The sequence below is a fragment of the Saccostrea echinata genome, unplaced genomic scaffold (genome assembly GCF_033153115.1).
Source record: "Saccostrea echinata isolate AGI-Se365-2 ecotype Australia unplaced genomic scaffold, CSIRO_AGI_Sech_v1 ptg000029l, whole genome shotgun sequence".
In the NCBI taxonomy this organism is placed as follows: Eukaryota; Metazoa; Mollusca; class Bivalvia; order Ostreida; family Ostreidae; genus Saccostrea; species Saccostrea echinata.
Genome location: NW_026889778.1, coordinates 19,016,638 through 19,041,798, shown reverse-complemented (window position 1 = coordinate 19,041,798; position 25,161 = coordinate 19,016,638). Strand labels below are relative to the sequence as shown.

Sequence of the window (25,161 nt, the reverse complement as noted above, 5' to 3'; positions counted from 1 at the left end):
GGAAGGGCCATATCTGTATATATTTGCAGGAAAACCATTTTTCAAGCAATTTTAAGAGGAAAATTTTTTTTAGTTATTTTATTAATCCAAACCCGAGATCCTGGAATCAACCAGGTATGGACCCCTAAACACGTTACACCTCACTGCACAATGGCCCTCAGTGCGGAGTAAAGGGCTAAATTTGAAGCCGTTCACCAGTATATGGTGATGTCTCTATATGCGTGAAAAATTCTCGACTGGGACGTAAAACAACATACCATAAATTTATCAATATAAGAATTTCAACATTAAATTTATTCCTTAAATAAACAAATATTCAAATGTAACAATTTAATTAACAACAATTATCATAATATTGCACAAATATCCCATCATAAACTCAAAGTAATATAAACGACCGGTATCACAGATTTCTTCATATAAAAGGATCACTTAATTACATGTATATAACATACCAACAGATCCTACCAAGTCAAGCTAATTAAAGGATCACTTACATGTATATAACATACCAGCAGATCATCCCAAGTCAAGCTAATTAAAGGATCACTGATGTAACATACCAGATCTAACCAAGTCAAGCTAGTTTAAGGATCACATGTATAACATACATGTACCAATCTTCCCAAGTCAAGGGTTTCTGATCAACTCGATCCATTCCAATGTGGAACGAATGGATCAGAAACTTATCATATTGCAAATTTTGAATTTACTTGAGGGAGGTAACTGCAAAATTTATAACTAATTCTGCATTTTGCATCTACCTCCCCCTAGTGAAATCAAAATTTACAACATGATAAAGGTCAAACCGTTGACTTGATAAGATGATCATTCCAAAATATCATGGCAAATAAAATATCTTGACTACTATTCTAATTTGAATGAAATCTCCATGATCACAAGTTATTTAAACAAAAGTTCTGTAAAGACTAGAAGTTCACAGTAGACATGTCATATTTGTTCTCTTTTCTGGTATGATAAAGAGCCACATCTGCCAAAAAGTTCACATCTAATGGATTCTGGGTGTGGGTCGGTTTGGTAGTGTCTATAAGTAGAAAATGCACAGATAGATTACAGCTTCTTGCATATATATCACAAACATTAGTAAAACAGAGGGTATAATTAAGAAAGAAATAAGGTATAATTTAAAAACTTTTATCAGGATGTAAATATACGGGTTGGTCAATTAAGTGATGAAATCCTTGAACCTGTTTTTAAACAGAATTAAATAAGCCTTGCACCATAGTGTTATATACATGTAAGAGAAAAACATTTGTACAAAACGGCTGTAATGGGAAATTTTTAATGCATTTTTAAGCAGATGAAAAAGATTTTTATTAAGCTAGTATTTACAATACTTTCTGTCTTGTGTTTTAAGTTTTAATTGTTTTGTTTTGTTTTTTAAATCTATTATCACATGCATATAAGTTTATGATTGTGATATTAGCTAAACAGAAAATGAATGTAGATAATTACATGAATTTACAAGAAAACAACAGTCTACAGTTGAATGAATAATTATCAAGGCTGCAACATGGACAACTACAAACCAGAAACTACTGAATCAATCAATATAGGAATGAACAATTGAGCACTGCTGTTATTCATGTATTCATGCAGATGTCATTACCTTGTGTTGTATCAACAAGTATTCATTGCCAGAAAAGCAAAAACAAATAAAAATCAACTTTTTATGAAACATGAAAAAAAATGCATGTCTGTAACTTTTCACATATCAAATAACTTTACAGAAATTCAAATTAACTCACCTAAAGTTTCAAGATAATGTAGGAAAGAAGCTAAGGGTGGGAAGGAGACATCAGCCAGGCTTGAGTTTGAACTCTCGGCTGAAAAGAAAAAATCTAAGGATTACTCAAGATGTGCTCAGTACAGTTCTCCTTTCATTAAACAAAAATACAATTGTATATACATGTATTATTCATGAATCAGAAAAGCTTTCAAGAGCCTTTAGCTCGAGTGAGCCAATATTGATTTAAAATCAACAGGTAAAATGAAGATTTCTCTCAAAAATACCAATTTTAATCAAAGTAATTTTTCTACATATACTGCATACATCACTTACATCTGTCTCTGGCCATGTAGGAGTAATCAGATAATTTTCTACTGCGCTCCTGTTGGATGTTAAAATCTGTAGAAGGATAGAAAAGTAGGACACAATTAATTACCAGTACACTTGACCTACTCAATGAAGTAGCAACAGCATGTCTTAAATGGTTCAATATGTAAAGCTGAAAAAAATAGTGGAGTGACTTTTTCTTGGATTAAAATGTTTCTGCATGACGTACTACCATCCATGTAAAAAAATTATATGTAAATAAAACTAAAAATTCTGCATAAAGAATTAAATGACTGATTATCATGTCATTCTTCTTATCATTTATTGAGTCTACAGAGTTCTCTGCCACTAAAGTTGACTTATTCACCCTACCTTGGAGGATGTTGGACACCTGTTTGTGGGCAAAGTACCTCTGACACAGGGGGTTGTTCCACTCTCGATAACACTCCTCTGCCAGGTTCTATAAATTTTAAACATAGAAAAACAGTAGAGTCGAATAAAAATGAAGCAAATTCATTTGACAGTGTTGTAGATGCTGAACAATGTACAAATATCAAGGATGGGTTAAAGGAGGAAGTGCTCCCCAACCCTCTACAACTGGCCCCAACAATTAAAATAATGATTCATCTTCTCCTAAAAAGAATTATTTATTAGAGACATATTCCTTCTCTACCACAAATTGACTTACATTTAGCAATACGAACTGTGCTTAAATCAAACTTAAAATATTTCATTAAAGTATTTGATTCTACCATTGGTTTATCTCTCAGCTCAGTAGGCATTTTCATGAATTCCCTAGGAATCGATATATTTAAGTCTTGCATCAACAAAATACTTCCAATCAAAGACTATAAACAGCTTTTGTCTTGTGTAACTTCTGATTCAGAATCAGAGTCTTAGAGTTTTACTTTTCACCTTTCAGACAAATTCTACCTGAGGTAATCTGGAAATTATTTGTTGTTTCATTCTCACGCCTTCCTTGGTGTCTTGTATGTCTAGGGGAAAAGAGAAATTATGAATAAATTTATGAATTTTTCATCCAACCTCTTCTGAATCCATTATTTTTTGCTAAAAATCACATAAACCTAAGCGTCTTATGAAAGGTACTTAAATAACTATAAGCAATGTTACATCCTTTCTCATTAGGGGCCAGCCACTGAGAGAACTGCGTATGATAGTATTGTCCTGCCGCCTACCTCTATGTCAATTTTCAAAAGTTAATACATGTATATTTGAAAGATATTTAACACTTATGTGAATTTTCTCAAAATATTACTTATTTTGGAAAACAAGGAGAGAAACATGTAACTCTATAATTTTAGAATAACTGCTTGCGTTTTTCACTATAGAAATCAAAGGAAAATTGAAAATATTTTTAATTAAAACGCTTTTCTTCTCGATCGTGACACAAAAATTCATATTTTCACAGAGTATTATGAATTATTCCACTAATTCATACCAAAGCTTTTGTTGTTTCGCAGTGGGGTGTTTACAGATGAAAAACAACAAAAATTGTCATTTTATTACAATTTTCAAATGGGAATAATTACAAATAAAAAATGTACTTTATCAATCTTTTACATTAAATTTAACACAAGTTAAACATACGGAAAGATTTAAGTATGATTTATCCATTTCAATGCTTTTTTTAGCGACGGAAAAGCAACGGGCGGTAACTCTAATATTTGCTAAACTATTGTTGCCAAAAAAAATAATTGATCGGGTGGGCGTGTGTTACGGACTGATACGATAAGACGACGATATATACAATCACAAAAGTTTTTTGGAAACCTTCGTGAGGTATTACTGCAAGTGTATATGGGTAACCAGAAGTCTCTGATGAGACTGTAGCTCTACTGGTCTGTTTGTATAACAAAAGAAAAGTAGCACTTGGATTTGAAACATTGCAACATGCAACAATAAATAGAATTATGTATCTTAATGTAGTCTACTTTTGTGACAAGTTATATTGAAATCAAATGAAAACTAGGAGTAGTAGCGTTTTGAAAGTATTTCACGGAAATTTCTATTTTTAGTACCGGTAACCATGACAACACCACTCACCCAAATAAAAAAAAACAGAAATACATATTATGTATCGTAGTGTATTCTAACTGTGTGCCAAATTAGATTGAAATCAGACCAAAATTGTAGGAGGAGTAATGTTTAAAGAGGAATTTCACAGAAATTTCTATTTTAAGTAACCATGGCAACACTGTTCATCGAATTCAAAAACCAATGCAATAAATTATGTATCTTAGTATAGTCTTCTTGTATGCCTAATTATATTAGAAGCAGACTAAAACTGTAGCAGGAGTAGTGTTTTAAAGGAATTTCACAGAAATTTCTATTTTTAGTAACCATGGCAACACCGTCCATCGAAATCAAAAACCGATGCACTAAATTATGTATCTTAGTGTAGTCTACTTGTGTGCCAAGTTATATTGAAATCGGACCAAAACTGTAGGAGGAGTAGCGTTTTAAAGGAATTTCACAGAAATTTCTATTTTTAGTAACCATGACAACACCGTCCATCGAAATCAAAAACCGATGCACTAGATTATGTATCTTAGTGTAGTCTACTTGTGTGCCAAGTTATATTGAAATCGGACCATAACTGTAGGAGGAGTAGCGTTTTAAAGGAATTTCACAGAAATTTCTATTTTTAGTAACCATGACAACACCGTCCATCGAAATCAAAAACCGATGCACTAAATTATGTATCTTAGTGTAGTTTACTTGTGTGCCAAGTTATATTGAAATCGGACCAAAACTGTAGGAGGAGTAGCGTTTTAAAGAAATTTCACAGAAATTTCTATTTTTAGTAACCATGGCAACACCGTCCATCGAAATCAAAAACCGATGCACTAAATTGTGTATCTTAGTGTAGTCTACTTGTGTGCCAAATTATATTGAAATCGGACCAAAACTGTAGGAGGAGTAGCGTTTTAAAGGAATTTCACAGAAATTTCTATTTTTAGTAACCATGGCAACACCGTCCATCGAAATCAAAAACCGATGCACTAAATTATGTATCTTAGTGTAGTCTACTTGTGTGCCAAGTTATATTGAAATTGGACCAAAACTGTAGGAGGAGTAGCGTTTTAAAGGAATTTCACAGAAATTTCTATTTCTAGTAACCATGGCAACACCGTCCATCGAAATCAAAAACCAATGCACTAATTTATGTATCTTAGTGTAGTCTACTTGGCACACAAGTTATATTGAAATCGGACCAAAACTGTAGGAGGAGTAGCGTTTTAAAGGAATTTCACAGAATTTTCTATTTTTAGTAACCATGGCAACACCGTCCATCGAAATCAAAAACTGATGCACTAAATTATGTATCTTAGTGTAGTCTACTTGTGTGCCAAGTTATATTGAAATCGGACCAAAACTGTAGGAGGAGAAGCGTTTTAAAGGAATTTCACAGAAATTTCTATTTTTAGTAACCATGGCAACACCGTCCATCGAAATCAAAAACCGATGCACTAATTTATGTATCTTAGTGTAGTCTACTTGTGTGCCAAGTTATATTGAAATCGGACCAAAACTGTAGGAGGAGTAGCGTTTTAAAGGAATTTCACAGAAATTTCTATTTTTAGTAACCATGGCAACACCGTCCATCGAAATCAAAAACCGATGCACTAAATTATGTATCTTAGTGTAGTCTACTTGTGTGCCAAGTTATATTGAAATCGGACCAAAACTGTAGGAGGAGTAGCGTTTTGAAAAATTGTTTACAGACAGACGGACAGACAGACAGACAGACAGACAGACAGACAGACAGACGGACGGACGACGGACACCTTACTATCGCATAAGCTCTTCTGGTCTCTGACCAGTAGAGCTAAAAATAAATAAATCACATCATTTTAGCAGTAAAAAAATAATAATGAAATATTCGTTTCAAGAGAAAAAATTGAATTTCAGAATATACGCCTTAAAAACCTGATTTTTATAAAATAAAAACGTGTTTTCTATGAGAATTTAATCTAAAAATAATTCTAAATTCTTGTACTTAACACCAAATCACGTTCAATCACATGGACTATTTTTGCCTGACAGGGTTTTTTGCCCTTTGCTTTGTATTAAACGTGTGACGGGTGTGTACATGGTGTAGGATTTTAGTAAATTGCAAAGGGCCAGAGGTCATAAAATCATGTAAATATCTTGTTTAAATAATTTAGTTTGTTTTGATTTCGTAGTTTGTTTTGAATTTGTAAGGTGAAAGTGCAATGATGCACGACAACGAAACCAATATGAGTGTCATATTCAGCGTGACATGTCTGTGTCTGGTTTTCCAAAGTAAAAATGATTGTTTCAAAAATTAGAGAAAGTTTATTCTAAATACATAAATTAACACAAAGAAATGATAATTTACATCATTGCACCCCCACCCCCAATCCCACCCCAAGCCAACTCGCCAATCAGCTGATTACTAGATCAATTTGTTTTGAAAAAAACTTTCAACAATACCTGTCCTCAAATTAAATTTAGAAAATGACAAGACAAACAAGAATAACTTTGTACATCATAATAACATTTTACTGAGAGAAACTATGGTACGTGTAATGTACAAGTGAATTGAGAAAGAATAATTATTGTATCAAGACTTAATTTTTGAACATGAACATGATGAATAATCCAAAATATAAATTTATGGGTGACCATGAACATAATGAATATTACAAAATATAAATTTATGGGTGACAGTAAATTAACATATCCTCATTTCTGCCTCATGCAATATTCTTTGAAAATTATGATGTATAGCCAGTTAAGCTTTTTTGTTACTTTCTAATACTAAAATAAAATGTGTGCGAGTTTGATGTGCATGTGAAAAATGTGGATGTTACACTTGTTACATATGTATTCATTAACTTATATTTTACTTGCTGAGGCTTTCTGATTTGATTACACAATTTCTGATCATAATATTAAGTTTAATAACTTTAAGCCTATTCTTTTTCATCATCAAAGTTATCATCATCCTTGAAAATAATCTTTTTTCACCCTAGTAAGAATTTTTTCATACATTTTTATTGTATATATTGTAGTTCGTTCTTTTTGCCGAAGGGGAGGGGGTATAAATTTAAAATTTTTATTTTTTAGCAATTCTGATCAAAGAACTCTAGCTGGAGAAATATCATGTTTTTAAATACATGTATTGATATTTCTCATAGTGTTTTTTCCCCCATTTTATTTATTAAGAATGAAAAGACATTGTTTACCACAGTTCAGACTTTAAAATTCTGCTGACCCTATCAAATTTATTTTTCAAACGATGATATACAATGGGAAAAAAATCTTAATGCATATTTTTTGTTTATATAATTGTCATAAAGTACTTTGCATTAAATAAAGACTTATAACTCAGTAGACTTTGTCTATTTGATTTTTTAAAAAATGGCAACACTTTTTGTTTCAAGATTTAAAAAATGAAAACACAAAAATTATCATAACTTTTTCATTTTTCAACCAATTTCAAAAAATAAAACTGTTTTGGAAATGGTTTTGAAGCCTCTTAAAAATAAAATGTTGCTTTTTAAATTAAGAAGTGCTTTTAAAAATCATGTTCCATAGCTACTTTTTTGAAAATACACTGATGCTTTTTAAGCCTGATTTCATTGGATAAAATGTTTTACCCACTTCTGAAAACAGATGTAAAAAAGAGCAATTTACTTTTTGACACTGTTTTTAAAATGATTAATCAATTATAAATACATGTACTCTCTTCTTTGTAATCAATTAAGTTTTAATGGGCTTCATGTCATTATTATTGAAATAAATGGACGAAAAATGTAGGCATGAATTGGGACTAAATGTTTGTAGTTCTTTGAAAATTCAAAAGAACTGCACCCAATGAACACATATTAGAACTTACAATGTACCACAAACATGTTGCAAAAAAAAGGATTTGGATTTTTTGGAAATGCAATTAACTTACATAATTTTCATCATGAATTTTTTTTTCATAAAAAAGACTTTTATATTTATATAGTAATTTAATTTTTGTGTTACCTGCTAAAACCTGAGCCATGAATTCTCCTGTAAGTTGGAGGACTCCATGATCAACATACTGCAAGAACAGGCTGGGGAAGAAAAACTAGGAAATTAATTATCATTGATAAACAGACCAATGTTTGAATCAAAGAGTATGATTGCTCTAAAGGTACTACCTGCATTAGGTAATTTAGTGATAAATATTACCTGGTATTTAAATTCCGATAACCCAGAGCTGTGAAGTACGATATAAAACCTAAAACAGACAGAACCAAAAAACACCAAAAAATCAAAATCACGGAAGAACATGCAGTATTTCATTTCATTATACCCAGTCCGGTAAATGTATCATATAGATCTAGACCCCCAACCTCCCATTTCTCATCCACACCTAAACACACCTGAACTTGACCAGATTTGCCTATAGCTACATGTAGTACATACCTTGAGGAAGTGGGAATGATAAATCCTGGCATGTCTGATAATACCTCTCAAACAGCTGGAACAATTCATACTCGTCATCAGATGATGGGTCAGTCCTATAAAAAGCAAATTTCAATCATGATCAGAGGCTGCATATATCTACAACTACAGACTGAACTTAACAGCAGTTACTGAAATGCAATACTGTAAAAGTGATTAGATTGATGGGTTGAAAGTTTGACAATTTTGGTAGATTATAAAAATGGCAAGTGGAAACTTTGACAATATACTAGTATTAAACAGTGCTCTTTATCAGGAATGTGAAAGTTTATGAGTGGAAAACTTGACAACTATTAGAAATTTGTAAATTTCACCACCGTTTCCACATCGTCAAAGTTTCCACTTTTGCAGTATTTCAACATCATCCCTCTCAGATCTAACTACAATAATTCATATTCATCATCTTATCGTCAGGTGATGGATCTGTTCATTAGTCTAAGAGAAGAAAACAAGAGGCCCAAGGGCCTTAACGGTCACCTGAGTACAACAATTTTGAGGATCCACAAACTGACAAATGAAGCTTTGTTGCAAAAAGCAAGAAAAATAGTACGATTAAGATCATCAGAATAATTGTTCTAATATCTATCTATCTGTCCCTCATTTATCACTATTACCATGCACACTCTTTATAAAATGTCTATTACCTCTCACATTGACCTCACTTGGCCTTTGAAGAACATTTAAAAAGATAAGTTATTTTTGTTTCATTTTTATTCATGTATTATTTCCAAGTCTACCTGACCATTTAGACTAAGAAAGTACTTTTTGTACTATACAATAAATGTTCTTGCATAATTCTCTTATTCTATTACATGTTGTAACCTTTCAGATACATTACCTATAGTGATTAATTATCAAAGGTGAATGGCAAAGGGGAATAACTTCACTCAGTAGAATACAAATTAATAGAGCCCTGGCCAGGACCAGAACACTTGACTAAATGGTCCAGATGTTCAAAATTCTGGTAAAAATACCCTTGCTTTTGAAAACTTTTTACTCTGAAATTGCCTCTAATATGCCCAGGAGCAGAGATGATCTTCAAAGAAATAATGCATTTTCACTATTTAACACAGCCCTACCTTAACACAAGAACCCATGACCCAGGGTCATGAAATTTACAAATTTGGAAGAGGTACCCTCATCATCATAACTATACAATTAGTACATATAGTTGAAGATTTTCAAAGAATTCACCCATTTTCACTATATTATCAATGGAGTCCCCCCCCCCCCCTCCAACAGACAATAGAACCCCTGGGACCACAAGTTTTAAAAATTTTGTAAAAGCATTGTTGCTCATCATAACTATACACTTGTTTCTTTGCTTTAAAACCAGGAGTAGAAAAAATATTTTGAAAGAAATTATGAATTTTCACTATATAATCAATAGAGCCCCCCCCCCCCCCCACTTCACCAGAACCTCTGACACTGGGGACATGAATTTCACAATTTTGGAAGAGGCACTCTTGCTCATCATAACTATGTACTTAGTTTATTTAATACCCAGGAGCAAAGAAGAAGATTTTCAAAGAATTAATGCATTTTCACTGTATAATCAATAGAGCCCAGCCCTAACACCAGAACCCCTGACCCAGGGGCCATGAAATTCACAATTTTGGAAGAGGCACTCTTGCTCATCATAACTATGTACTTAGTTAGTTTATTTAATTCCCAGGATCAGAGACGAAGATTTTCAAAGATTTAATGCATTTTCACTATATAATCAATAGAGCCCAGCCCTAACACAAGAACCCCTGACCCAGGGGCCATGAAATTCACAATTTTGGAAGAGGCACTCTTGCTCATCATAAATATGTACTAAGTTACTTTATTTAATACCCAGGAGCAGAGAAGAAGATTTTCAAAGAATTAATACATTTTCACTATATACTCAATAGAGCCCTGCCCTAACACCAGAACCCCTGACCCAGGGGCCATGAAATTCACAATTTTGGAAGAGGCACTCTTGCTCATCATAACTATGTACTTAGTTAGTTTATTTAATTCCCAGGATCAGAGACGAAGATTTTCAAAGATTTAATGCATTTTCACTATATAATCAATAGAGCCCAGCCCTAACACAAGAACCCCTGACCCAGGGGCCATGAAATTCACAATTTTGGAAGAGGCACTCTTGCTCATCATAACTATGTACTTAGTTAGTTTATTTAATACCCAGGAGCAGAGAAGAAGATTTTCAAAGATTTAATGCATTTTCACTATATAATCAATAGAGCCCAGCCCTAACAGCAGAACCCCTGACCCAGGGGCTATGAAATTCACAATTTTGGAAGAGGCAGCCAAGCCTATTATAACCATTCACTTAGTTAGTTTATTTAATACCCAGGAGCAGAGAAGAAGATTTTCAAAGATTTAATGCATTTTCACTATATAATCAATAGAGCCCAGCCCTAACACAAGAACCCCTGACCCCGGGGCTTTGAAATTCAAAATTTTGAAAGATGCACTCTTGCTCATCATAACTATGTACTTAGTTAGCTTATTTAATACCCAGGAGCAGAGAAGAAGATTTTCAAAGAATTAATGCACTTTCACTATATGATCTATATAGCCCCACCCTAGCACCAGAACCCCTGACCCTGGGGCCATGAATTTCACAATTTTGGTAGAAGGCCCAATGCTTATTATAATCATGTCAACACTTTGACTGCTTGATTTCCAGGAGTAAAGAAGAAGATTTTTTAAAGATTGCATCAATTTTGGTGGTTTTAGCCCCACCCCTCAAGTCCCAGGGGGGCAGGGACCATGAAATTCACAATTTTTGTACCCCTTCACCCATTGATGCTATATGCCAAAATTGGTTGAAATTGGTTCAGTGGTTCAAGAGAAGAAGCTAAAAATGTTCAAAAGTTTACGACCGACGCATGACGGACAACGACGGACGAAAACGGATAGCAATAGGTCACCTGAGTGACTCAGGTGACCTAACAAGAACACTCACAGGTTAGGCAGGAAGTCCAAGTCTGTGTAGGGGAGGAGGGGACCACGAAGATTCCACAGAAGATGACAGAGTTGTCTGGACTGCTGAATCTGCAGAAAAGAACAGAAAACAAGAAGTCTGTGAGCCAATGCTCACTAATAATACCCCCGCTCTGATGTGAATACACAAGTTCAGTTACGGACAAACACAGTGATAATCAGGAAATTGACACTGGATTAGTAAAAAATGAATCCCAACATATGGCATGCCTAAACAAACATTGTGTTAAGATTTCAAGCACCTGCGATAAGTAGTTGCTGAGAAAACTGCGACCAAAATTTGTTATGTATGGTACAGACAGATGCAGGGATAAACAGGAAGTTGACATCAGATTTGTACCAAAATGAATCCCATTATATGGCATGCCTAAACAAGATTGTGCTAAAATTGCAAGCATCTACAATGAGTAGTTGCTGAGAAAACTACGACCAAAATTTGTTATGTATGGTATGGACAGATGCACGAATAAACAGGAAGTTGACAACGGATTAGTACAAAAATGAATCCCACCAAAATTTCAAGCATCTGCGATGAGTAGTTGCTGAGAAAACTACGACCAAAATTTGTTATGTATGATACGGACAGACGCACAGAAAAACAGGAAGTTGACATCGAATTCGTACAAAAATGACTCCCACCAAATGGCATGCCTAAACAAACATAGTACTAAAATTTCAAGCATCTGCAATGAGTAGTTGCTGAGAAAACTGCGACCAAAATTTGTTACGGACAGACAGACAGACGGACAGACAGACAGACAGACACACAAGGGTAAAACAGTATACCCCCCTCTCCTTCGGAGCGGGGGTATAAAAAAAACTACATGTATATAGAAAGAATGACATTAATAACAATATGTCTTATATGACAGTGACCAATGATGTACCTAACAAACTATGTACTGCAGATCACCAAATTTTCGTGAGATCTTATTTTCATGAGATAGGTACTTGCTACTTATGAGCAGTACAAAATTTTCACAATTCCTGGTTATTGCTGTATATAAGCTATACTAGCTTATACATGTATAATTATACACGAGAACAAAATTTTTGTGAGCAGACAGTCTCGTCTAAATATTGAAATAATGATTTTGCAAATTAAAAGTGATTTACAGTATTCCTTGTACATTACCTGACATGCTATGTATTCCTTGGCAACTGAATGACCTTTTGATCTTGCTTCTTTCCTTAAATACTTGTTTAGATGAGTAGTGAACAATTCTTTAGTCTGGAATAAATATAAGTAAGGTCAATTACTCATTAATGTTAAGATCTGTATTGCGAAGAAGAAAAATTAAAAAAAAAAAAAGATCTGTATTGCAAAGAAGAAATATTCAATTAATTTGTTATCAGTCAATTGTTTATATAATTATTCCAAAAAAATTAACATGAGTGCTACATTTCTGAAGAAATATTTAACTGTCTTTTACCATTTTAAATTAAATTTAATGAAAATGTCTATAAAATTACAAAGTTTTTAATTTTCTCATATTTACCATGTCCATAGCCATTTCTGAGCAGTTGGAAATATTGTTTCCCTGTAGAAATGGTGGGGCTGTCCCTAACACTGTGTCTGGTCTCACTCGTTTCATGTTGTTGTTGAATGTTGTGGTGCCAGGGGCTGGGGACTCTGATCTGAAAACAGTACAATTTGTTGACAGTTCATATAAGGCAATCATCTGTTAACGAGACTAAACTGTCATGGCTATTTTATATACTCTTTCTAACTCCTGACAAAGAAGAGGTTGATAATTTCTAACTACTTGTATTTGTGATAAGGATTTTAATCGATAATCTATAACTGCTTTAACTGTTTACCTCACAGCCTCCTTAATTAAGGTATTACAGACTGAAGTAAATCCATATTTGATATTCATGTACTAACATTCTAATAAATTTTTGAGATGGCTCTGAATTTGAGAGAACATCTCATTAATTTATCTCTATACAAACCTATTTGACCTTGACTTGTGTCCATGAAAGGAGGAAAAGAAAAACTGGTCCTCTGATTTGGTACCCTGGCCTGCTCCTTCCTGTTGTAAATTAAGCATCATTAATAAGAACATGTATATCATTTTGCAGTTAATCATTACAAAGTCACTTCTAACTGTCATTTAAAATTAAGCCCTCTGAAAAATGTATCTTTTTTTTTTCCCTTCAGAAAACTACTGAAAACAGAAATGTCTCAGAGTTATGCCCCCTTAAATCTGATACCATTTTTCATCTCTGCTACTTAGACTGTTAAGTGCCTGAAAATTTCTAACCACAGGCTTATTTTTAGCATTCTTTAATTAATAGCTATATTTAACAATGCAATGTAACATTACCTTATTTCTGCTTTGGGCTCTTGCCTCCATCAGAGATTTCACAGATTCGTGGGAGAATCGAACAAGTTCCTCCACCTGCATCCAGCGCAGGTGATGCCTCAGGATATCCCAGAGATCATCCCCCACACTGCCTTGCTTACGTGTTCTATCCTTGGCTGACTTGGAGGCAATGTTTACACAGACCAGTGGAGAGTAGGATATCCGGGCAATTCTCTCCCCTTCATAGCTCTAGAAATTCCAGAAATTATAAGTCAACTTTACTTTAATTTTGTCAGACTGAAATATTTTCAAGCCATGCATTAATCCAGTATTGCATATCATTTTTTCTATTATTTCTAATACTGCATGACTGAGAAATTTTAAAGTTCTGGGTTCAGTTGCATGCAGACATGTTAAAGGTAATTAATCTGTATTTTAGTTAATTCTATAATGTTTATAAAGAAAGTTGATAAGAAGTTATAACTGTTGGTTAAAGTAACAAGTGTTTGTGCATCTCAGTCCTGGACTTTATATTAAAGTCAGCTGTTTTACAGGAACTCCATTTCATATGTAAGAGTAAGTTGGTTCAACTATACCTTCTCAAACTGTCCTCTAAATGTGTCAGAAGCAGTGAACGGAACCAGCTTCAAGATTTCTCTGTCAAACTGTCGCCTCATACTGGAGTAGGTGGTGACTGTGAGAAAAACATTTTTAAAAAACAATACTTACATTACCTAATTTATTATTGCTTATTTCATAAAAGAAATCAGAGATCAGGAATAATTATATTTGTATACTGTCCAATGAGAGATCAGAAATATTCATTTACAGAAATATGTAATATACTGACCAATGAGAGATTAGTAATTATTCATTTATAGATATGTTGACCAATCAGAGATCAGTAATTATTCATTTATATGGATACTGACCAATGAGAAACTCTGCCATAAGTGCAGGTACCTCACTACTTGGAATGTCATTGCTAAGCATTTCAAAGAGCTACAAATACAAACACAAATCTAAGCAATGCACCAATAACCAAGTACACAAAAAAGACAATACTGTTTAAGCTGGTTTCTTCACCAAGTAGTGATATATACTGCTTCATTTTAGTAATGCAACAGTTTCATTCTTACAACTTGCAGTGAGTTATGCCTTTGGTTTCAATGGAAATGTGTATTTACCATTTTGCTATAGATGTAGTTAGAATAATCTAACTGTGTCTCGGGATAGGCCCTCCTAAACCAGGTCCGTAGGACATTTATCATTTTAACGATAGAACATTTTATCTACTATAGATGTACAACAAAATGTTGTAAATTATGTGCTAATATATTTTATAAAAGCTACAAGCGTTCTACTTAAACGCAGAGTGAAATCAAGTTTACATTTATTTGTAATCCTGTGCAAAACTGACCCTTTTGATTAAGAAGAAGTCGCGTGTCCTGGTCAGTACATAGTGTAACAGAGCCGCCCTGGTGGTGGACATGTAACAGTGGACGAACACCTGGATTAATGTTTCCATGTTAACATGGACTTTCCACACCTCACCACTGCTGTTGTCATAGAAACAGGTCCCTAAGGACAAAAATGGGAGATTCCAATATGATTCAATATATGCATAATCTTAAGCAATGTAATGCAGATGAAACATGTAAGCAAAGTTCTTTACAATGTACACTGAATATTAAATTTTGACTCCCAATTTTGTAAGTTACAACTGTACTTTGAATTCCCAAAAATTAAATGAATAGGTAAAAAACAAATGTTCTTCTATACACGTAAACAGAGCTGAAAAATGTCATGTTTTTGTAACTTTATCCTTGTACATACCCATTGGAGAATCTCTCTGTATTTCATACAAACTGGTATTTGACAGGTTGTTTAATTTTTCTGCAGCTGATGACAACACAGACACATCCAAAATGGCTGCCACAGAATCATCATGTGACTCGCCATTCCCTGTAACCATGGTAACACCACTGTCAACATTTCTATGTATAGAAGTGATGTTCCCTTTGATGCTGCGTTCTGAAATATATGTCTCCAAAACATTAATTGACTTGAGACACTTGCCTTACAATGATAAATCAACTTGTAGTGAAATGTCACACAAAACCTCAATGGTTACGACAGTTTTACCGTGTAGAAGGATATGTTGGCAAGGTTCAAATTCAATTCCGACATTAAGAAGATGTACAAAATGGCCGGGTAACAGCACCATTAGGTAGTCTCCTGTAAAGTGTCAAAGAAACATCGAATGGATTTCACAAATGAATGTTTATATGTTTTCTACTTAAATACTGAATTTCACTGAGAAGAAACATAAACTAGTTTGTCTGTCTTTTTTTTATTTTTACTTATTTTCAAACCACTGTTTGATTTGCATCTTTGAATGAAGAGATTTGATCTTTTTTTATGTAACTGTGCAATGGAAGAGTCATAAGTATTGATGGCAGATCAGAAAAGAATCTGCAAGTTTGGCTAGATCTGTGTTGCGCCTGCATAGCAAACCTTTAGTGTTGTTTAGAATGTATGTTTCATAGTTATGTTTTAGAACTAAAGATGCATGTTTACACTTGGAACAACAAATGTCAGTGTTTCATTTTGATTACGCGGATTACATTTACCTGTAGTATATATTTCCACTTTTGTCTATTCTTGAAGAATGTCTCTTAATATTATTATGTCTTGTAGAACTTAGCATCAAAAGATTTATTTATTACCGGGATTTCGTTATATGATAACTGGAAATGCATGAGATTCAGTAATTGCGGAAACTGTATGGTAGAGATGAATATATCCGGAATGTTGGCAGACGAGTAGTTTCTGGATATATAACTCTAGAAATAATAAGCTTAAAATAATTATAAAATTATAGATATATAAAATAGATCTTTTGGAGTATTATTAGTGGGTTGGTTTATCCTAGTTTATTGATAGAAGTATTGTTTTTGGAGTTTTACATTTTACATATGACGTAGTCGCAGCATCACTGCGTCACAGTATAAAAGCAGCGAACTCGAAGCGTCGTCATCAGATCTCCTCCAGAAAAATAAGCGAAAGTCGGTGTTGGTTGGTGCCAGTAAAGTTTAAGGTAAATTCATATTTTAGATAAGTTAGAAAAAGTTTCAAACCTTCTTAGCCTATTTAGAAATAGTATATTAAAATGTAAATTCTTTAGAAAATATTTGAGAATTTTTATTAGTTTAAAGTATTCAGATATTGACTACTCGGTGTGAGATTCTGAACCAAAGTTTGTTTCTTAAATTATTAAAATAAATTTTAGTATTATCGACTGTGCAAGTTTAGAATAATTAATTCCGTTTTTATTGAGACTTAGCTAAAGTTAATTTACGGTGCTGGTGCAGTTTGGCACCGGCGGCACCGAGCACCGGGTAGCACCGTGCACCTGGTCGCACCGAGCACCAAGTAGTCCCGAGCACCGAGTAGTATATATTAGACAATTCTAAGTTGCATAGGTTATAAATGATGGTTGGCATTAGCACAAGAATTTTCCTATCTATGCATGACATGCTAGCATAGGATGGGGGGGTGGACTTTTTGTTGTTAAGAAGTAGAAATTTGGATTTCAGATATAGTTCTGATTACAGTATCAGAATTCCTGATTGTGCCTGTATAGTTATACCTAGTAGTAGCAGCAGATAGCACTGAACATCTTGAAGCTCCGGAAACTGAGAAGTAGTACAGAACACCTAGTAGCAACGGAAACCTTGCAGGCTTGTTGCACCAGAAACCAAGTAGCACCGAACAGCCCCGAGCACCTTGTTTACGTAGCACCGAGCACCAAGCTCCGCGGAAGTTCGGCAGTATACTTAATATTGAAGAGACATTTTAAATATTTGTTGAAGTTTATTGTTTTTGATGCTATAATAAATATATGTATTGATGCTATAATAAATACATGTATTAACTGTTTATATATATTTCTTTTCTTTATTAAAACTAGGCACCTTCGAACCCAACTATTGTAACGTGCCTCATAGGTACCGAGTTGATGTAAAATTACACGTTACAGTTGGTGGTAGCGAATTTATTTATATTTACTTATAAAACCCAAAACGTTACATCTGCTATTAATAAAAGTGTAAGTACTTCAAATGTCAACTTCACTGTTTAAACTGTCAATCATCTTAATATATTAAGTATAACAAATGTCAACGTTATTATCTCAAAAGCTCAGATATCTCAATATGAGTCCTACTAATGTCAATTTCACTATCTCAAATCTCAGATATCTCAATATGAGTCCTACTAATGTCAATTTCACTATCTCAAATCTCAGATATCTCAATATGAGTCCTACTAATGTCAATTTCACTATCTCAAATCTCAGATATCTTAATATGAGTCCTACTAATGTCAATTTCACTATCTCAAATCTCAGATATCTCAATATGAGTCCTACTAATGTCAATTTCACTATCTCAAATCTCAGATATCTCAATATGAGTCCTACTAATGTCAATTTCACTATCTCAAATCTCAGATATCTTAATATGAGTCCTACTAATGTCAATTTCACTATCTTAAAATCTCAGATATCTTAATATGAGTACTACAAATATCAATTCAATATTTCAAACTTTAAGATATTTTGATAAGAGTAAATATATTTTATCTCATTTTAAATATCCCAAACTCTCAGATATCTTGATATGAGTACAAAAAATGTCAACTTCAATATCTCAGAATCTCAGATATTTCAAATATGAGTACAAATCTCAATTTCAACATTTCAAACTCAGGGATATCTTTATATGAGTACAGCACATCTCAACTTCAATGATATCTTTTAAAGATGTGTACCTCTACATATTCCAACTTCTTACTTACCATGCCAGGAAAAATGGAGTCTGTATTTGCGGGAATATGGAAGCCCAGTTACACAACCATGGAGAGTTTTGGCTGTAAACATTAATGATGTTTAATTAAATTGAATAATAAACATGATGATGTGAACTTCCTCTGATAGTTACAGGACATGATTTATGAATCTGTAAAATCTAAGTTTGTGCAAATTAATTTGCGAAATGAACATCTGATAGTAGTACATGTATATTGCTTTATACAGTTATTTGAATCTTGCAAACTAATATAATAAACTCTAATGAATAATTGTGACTAGTTTTTGTCACTGGAGTAGAGTAAAAATATATATCAATTCTCCTGTAATTTAATACTGTCAATGATCTTTTGAAAGTGTACAATATAATTTACACTGATTAGTTGATTTTAACATACCATGATGCACCATACAAATGTAGTAGTTAAGATCAACAGTTTCTTCATCTGTATCAGATAAACTGTGGGCACTCAGGGGAGAAGGGTTCTGTTAAAATTTGCATAAAAAATTTTGTTGCATAAACATGTACCTTAAAATATCAAAAGATTTCTTTCCAGTTGCACATGCATTAAAAGTACCATAAAAGTACTTTTTTCTGCATGGTACTACTTTATGCTATGTACATGTATGTTGTCACAAATTTTCCTTAGCAAGTCCAAGCATACTTATAATAAGTACATTTAAAGCATATAGTGGCAATCTAAGAAATTCAATAATCTGCTACCCATGGATCGAACAGAAATTGTGATTCCCCAGAATTATGACCCCATGGAAAACGTCGTATGTTTACAGTATATATTAAATTTTACAGATCAAAACTGAGTAAAACAATTATATAGAATCCAGCTAATTGCTTTTATTCTAGAAAAGCAACACAAAATGTTTATCACCAATTTGTAAACAAATGTATGGCACTATCAGTTTGTCTTTTTTCTGTAATAAGCATCACATGATCTTTACAAACTTACTGGACCAGGCGATATCTTGGCCCGTTTGACTGGTGACCGTCTATCTACAGTGTAAGGTGACACCATCTTTTGGTAACAGATACAAAATGTCCCATTGGCCAATGTAAGCACAACCATATTGAGATATGAATCTGAAATATCACAAAAAGGAATCATGACTTTCATTCCAGTTAGGTCTATACATATATCCCATAGAAGAGTGGACACAATTTGGGTAAAAATAAAGCACACTGCCAAGAATATAGATGGTAGAAGGGAAATGTGTATGTGTATCAAGGTCAAATGATATCATGAGGTGTTTTTTTTTATTTTTATTTATTCAATGACTTTTTTTGGCAAGAATCAAAAATTACTCACCAGGAATTCCACAATCCAAATGATCACTTGAATAATGAAATCTGTTTAGAAATAATAACATTTAATCATAAACTCAGAACTTACATGTACTATAGAACAATTTTCATACATTGTATTACATATACACTACAATACACAATACAAGAGGAAAATATGAGAAGATCAGTGTTTGTAAAGACATGGTGACAATATAATATGAATGCAAAAAGAGAATGTGAAAGAAATTACTTTGAACTTGTCTTTATGTGTGGGAAAGGAAATTCTATTGGTATATCCAGCTGAAATAAGAAAAACATACAATAAATGCACATAAACAATCTGATCACATATTTTACACAAAAAAAGATTACTCAGTATAGATTTACTTGCCAATATTGTTATATCACTGATTCTTTTTTAAATATCTTCAACACATATTGCCTCAAATGTAGCAGAAGCTGATCTAGAAAATTTCATTTATTGAGCAGAGTTTTATTCAACCTTGAACACTCTAGAAATCGTACAAGCACAGAAATCATCAACTTACAATGTTATCATGCTGGCTGTTCTGGTAAAACTGTATACAGGAGATGCTGGGGGCAATGTGGGCCTTGTCCCCCTCCCCCCGCTTCACATACTGGAGGTAATACAACCTCTGGTGAAGCATGTCCCACTGACACCAGAAAAACCGCTTAATTAACTGCTCTGTCTTTGGTTGGTCCCTCATCACCTTAGTACATGTACATATACATGTAAATGTGTATGGATGTAATATTATATTTAAAAGAATTAATCTATTTTGAAAATTGAGGAGGAAATCAAATTTTAAAATAAGGTCACAAAATTATTTCAGGTGAGGAAATTGTATCTTTTTATAAGAAAAAATTTAAAAATAAAAAATTAAGGCATTTGTGAGAGATTATTATAAAACATAGCAGGTCTTAATTAGTACAGTTGTAAAGCTGAGAGAAACAATTTATCTCTGAGTGTAGGGAAGCTCTACATACCACACCCTTCTCTCCAACTCTGCCCAGCCTGATATGATATAGTCCCACAGCTAAAAATAGAAAAGATAAATTCAATCATAAATGATTTGCACTTTAAATATATCTCAAGATTGTATGAGTATGATTTGTTCTTTATTAGGGTGGATCCATCTTCATATTTATGTTCTAAATATACTCCTTAAGGGGAATTTCTCATATTCACTTTTAAGAATAACTCATACTGACATTGCATTACATGTATTTACTTTTAATGCATGTAATACATGCAGCTTTATTAACACTCAGAAACAACATCATTTACACTCTCTATCCAAATACATAGTAGTATACAGTGTAAATATGACTTTATGAAATGGAACAAAACTCGACATTATGCATATGTAGCCTTACATTCTCCATACAGCAGAACTTACATTCTCTTTGCATCATAATTAACTTACACTTTCTATGCAGTATAACTTACACTCTCTATGCAGTATAACGCAGCACCGTTAAGGCGTACTTTGAAGAAATCAACAGAATATAAAAGTGCATAAATACATACCTTTTTAAAATGAATTTTAATTTTATAAAGGTACTATATTATCTTATGACTTTAACATTCTTTGAAATAATATTGTATACCCCACTCTGTACTGAATTTGGTTTGTTCGCGTTATTTGATAGTCACGTGATAAATGCATGTAATGTGTACTGTATGTAGGTCACAAGCAAATTTCAATATCGCAAGAGCATACCCTAGTTAAAATTAAAAAATAAAGTAATAGATTGTTTCTACATAACTTGTAGTTTATGGAAAGTGCTGCTGCTTTAAATAGAATTTGCATTTTATAAGTTTAAATTTCAAGTTATCTTGCTAATGTCGAAATATGTGTGACCTTTACCAAGTATTTTATGTATTTATTAAGTTATGCTATCGATTTCAGGAAAGCAGCAGCACTTTTCAAGTTAAGGAATATGTCCATTATGTGTATTTAAAAAATGGTCAAGATCTATTAAGTGTATGCCCTTGCGAAAAGGCGATTTATTGAGGCACCTCGGCGTGAAACATGCACACCCTGTAGACAAAAACACGGTAGAATTTATTTAATTCAATACATTCTCTCGATATTTTTTAAATAATGGCACTAAACAAACGTTTCAGATTTGTATTAATGGTCTTACTAAGATTTTCAAATAATATTCTCTTTAATAATAAAATGCATTTTTCACTGTGAAAAAATTACTTGATCCGCCTCTCACTGCACATAAAATGCGTCAAACTTTACCATGATGACGTCATGTCGACAAGTGCATTGCGATCAGTGACTTGTTTATATCTTGCTGTGTGGGATTTAACTAGCTACAAAAATGAATGCAGTGGTAAGTTTTGATGTAGTTCATTACTCTTATGCAGTTCAGATTCGCAAATTATTTCATTTTTCGTTATTGTGAGAAATTGCTATATTTGTGATGTCACAGTAAACATTTCCCGTAAAAATTAAGCCCCGCCCCCTTTATGCAGCCTTAACAGAGCTGCGAACTTACACTCTCTATGCAGAATATTAACTTACTCTTTCTATGCAGTATAACTTACACTTTCTATGCAGAATAAATTACACTTTCTATGAAGTATAACTTACACTCTCTATGCAGTATAACTTACACTTTCTATGCAGAATATTAACTTACACTTTCTATGTAGCATAACTTACACTTTCTATGCAGAATAAATTACACTTTCTATGAAGTATAACTTACACTTTCTATGCAGTATAACTTACACTTTCTATGCAGAATAAATTACACTTTCTATGAAGTATAACTTACACTTTCTATGAAGTATAACTTACACTTCCTATACAGTATAACTTACACTTTCTATGCAGTATAACTTACACTTTCTATGCAGTATAACTTACACTCTCTATGAAGTATAACTTACACTTTCTATGCAGTATAACTTACACTTTCTATGCAGTATAACTTACACTTTCTATGCAGTATAACTTACACTTCCTATACAGTATAACTTACACTTTCTATGCAGTATAACTTACACTTTCTATGCAGTATATTAACTTACTCTTTCTATGCAGTATGACTTAGTACACTCTCTGTGCAACATTTTTTACACACTCTGACATACATAGCTAGCTATTTAGCATTATATTCATAGTCACTCTAAGCTACAAATCTTACACTCTCTATGCAGCATAACCATCAGATGGGACTCCCTGTCAGAAGTCTGGCTGTCATACAAAAACTGAACTTTTATGAAGTGTTGTCGCTCTAGATTAAGGGAGAAAACTCTTGTGCTTGTAGCCTGAGTTTCTGCTAGAAACACACTGTATACATCTAAAACAAATTAACTGCCTTTATTAAAGATTCTACTTCATTCAAAAGAACTGTCTTTGTGTTAAAAACAAGGAAATTTTAATGTACATATACTTCTCTTGCATATTCATTCATAACAGAGAAAATGTTATTTAACAGAATTCAAAGATAAATTAAAAATCAATCCAATACTGAAAGTGACAAAAAATTCAAAACATGAATTCGTATATTTTAAATAAAATGTGTTATTTTGATTCCCTTGGATACAAGGGCATACATGTATATTCCATCAGCAAAGCATGAAACTAACTTCTTGTAAAGTTTTTAAATAGTACACACCTTTGCCTGGTATTTTGGCTGTGAAAGAGTCATCCCTGCCAATTACTGTGAATGCTGAAATTACATTTATATATCTTCTATACTGATGTGTTTAATAAATTAAAGTTTTTTTAGTAAAAAATTTTGGTGCTTAGTTCTAATGCTCAAAACAAATCTAATCTTCTGTTTTCCCCTTAACCATGTTAACACGTCTATCTCTTTTCCCAAAATTATTTTTTTAAAATATTTTTAAAATTATATTTATTACATCTTGATCTTTGTGAAGCACATGTCAAAATTTAGAATTTAATGTCTACCTAAGAGTGACCTCCCTTGGTTTATGGAACAGGACACTATTCGGGCCCTCTGGTTGTAAATCCAAATCACCTATAATTTTAAGATTTTCACAAATTTTATATTCAAGCCTTAGCTTTCTACAAAAAAAAAAACCATTAATTTCTTGGATATAAACTTTAACTATTATAATTAAAAGTATTAATTTATTACACTCGGATTAATTCATTTGCAGTTCTACATGCATAAAGATGACGATAAATCCATAGAAATCACAATGCTTACTTTAAAATAAATCAAATTTTCTTGCACTTTCAATTTTTCAATTTAATATAAATATTTTTACCTCATGGGATTTCTTAGTTGGGTCATAAAATCCTACATGGGTACATATGGCTCCCTGAAAGATTAAAATTTCATTTGAAATCAAATATTGCTCAGTATCCAGTGTATCATGTTTCATGTAATTCATTACCCCAAACCCTTCTTTTAAAGTTTCGTTTCTTTCACAATACAATTTTTATTGACACTGTTATTAAAAAATAATTATCTTGCTAATAAGATATATTTTTTTGACACATTTCAATCAACCTTGCTTGTTTGTGTGACATCATCCCAGGTAAACAAGATTATTCCATTTTTCTCTTGATTCAAAATTCTTGGGTGCTCTACAATTAAATTCAAAAGTGTAAAAAAAAAAATCAAGTGAAAGGAAACAAAACTTTATTAGGATATCTCTGAAGCAATATAAATTCCAGCTTGGGATTTTTGTCTTATTTTTTGTCAGGTGTGATAGTATAATCTATGTTTAATAAAGCTATTTTTTTAAAGCACCATCAATATAACATCTACCTGTGATATCCATCCCAAAACTCAACTGCAAAACTTACCACTATCTTTTGCGGTTGCGGGAAGGCGTCTCTCACGCCGCCGCCTTGACACATAATTCGCAGCATCGGCAACAATGTTGCACACGTTCCGTAATTCTATCATAATGAGTTTAATTTTACCATTTTTATTCCTGTCACGTGTAAAAAATATCTTCGTTTATGCCCTTCCCCCTTATTGTTTGTAGTTTCTGTTTTGGCGGAAGTAAACAAATGCACGTGATCGAAAGTACAAGAGGTCGGAAGGGGCGTGGCAAGGAACTGTGCGTTTTTGTCTGCAGAACATCAAA

General features: G+C 33.0%; 1 protein-coding gene across 2 annotated transcripts; it reads right to left on the bottom strand.

The window, feature by feature from the left end:
- Positions 1 to 279: 279 nt before the first annotated feature.
- LOC133195686 (protein pigeon-like) lies at positions 280 to 25,081 on the bottom strand. Of its 2 annotated transcripts, XM_061331593.1 has the most exons (31): positions 24,875 to 25,081; positions 24,576 to 24,652; positions 24,331 to 24,384; positions 24,008 to 24,077; positions 23,712 to 23,765; positions 23,238 to 23,393; positions 21,057 to 21,106; positions 20,597 to 20,779; positions 20,299 to 20,348; positions 20,071 to 20,111; positions 19,714 to 19,844; positions 19,144 to 19,231; positions 18,736 to 18,807; positions 16,021 to 16,113; positions 15,712 to 15,909; positions 15,296 to 15,456; positions 14,808 to 14,877; positions 14,472 to 14,569; positions 13,897 to 14,124; positions 13,523 to 13,602; positions 13,066 to 13,204; positions 12,702 to 12,797; positions 11,529 to 11,617; positions 8,528 to 8,622; positions 8,291 to 8,339; positions 8,102 to 8,172; positions 3,011 to 3,072; positions 2,450 to 2,537; positions 2,084 to 2,149; positions 1,770 to 1,847; positions 280 to 1,045 (listed from the first exon to the last, which is right to left on the bottom strand). In XM_061331593.1, the coding sequence occupies exons 1-31, from the start codon at positions 24,975 to 24,977 to the stop codon at positions 930 to 932; spliced, it is 3,006 nt and encodes a 1,001-aa protein (XP_061187577.1). In that variant the 5' UTR covers positions 24,978 to 25,081; the 3' UTR covers positions 280 to 929. The 2 variants fall into 2 exon arrangements, with proteins under 2 accessions (XP_061187577.1, XP_061187578.1); XM_061331594.1 differs by lacking the exon at positions 280 to 1,045 and having other exon boundaries at positions 1,770 to 1,828.
- Positions 25,082 to 25,161: the final 80 nt, after the last annotated feature.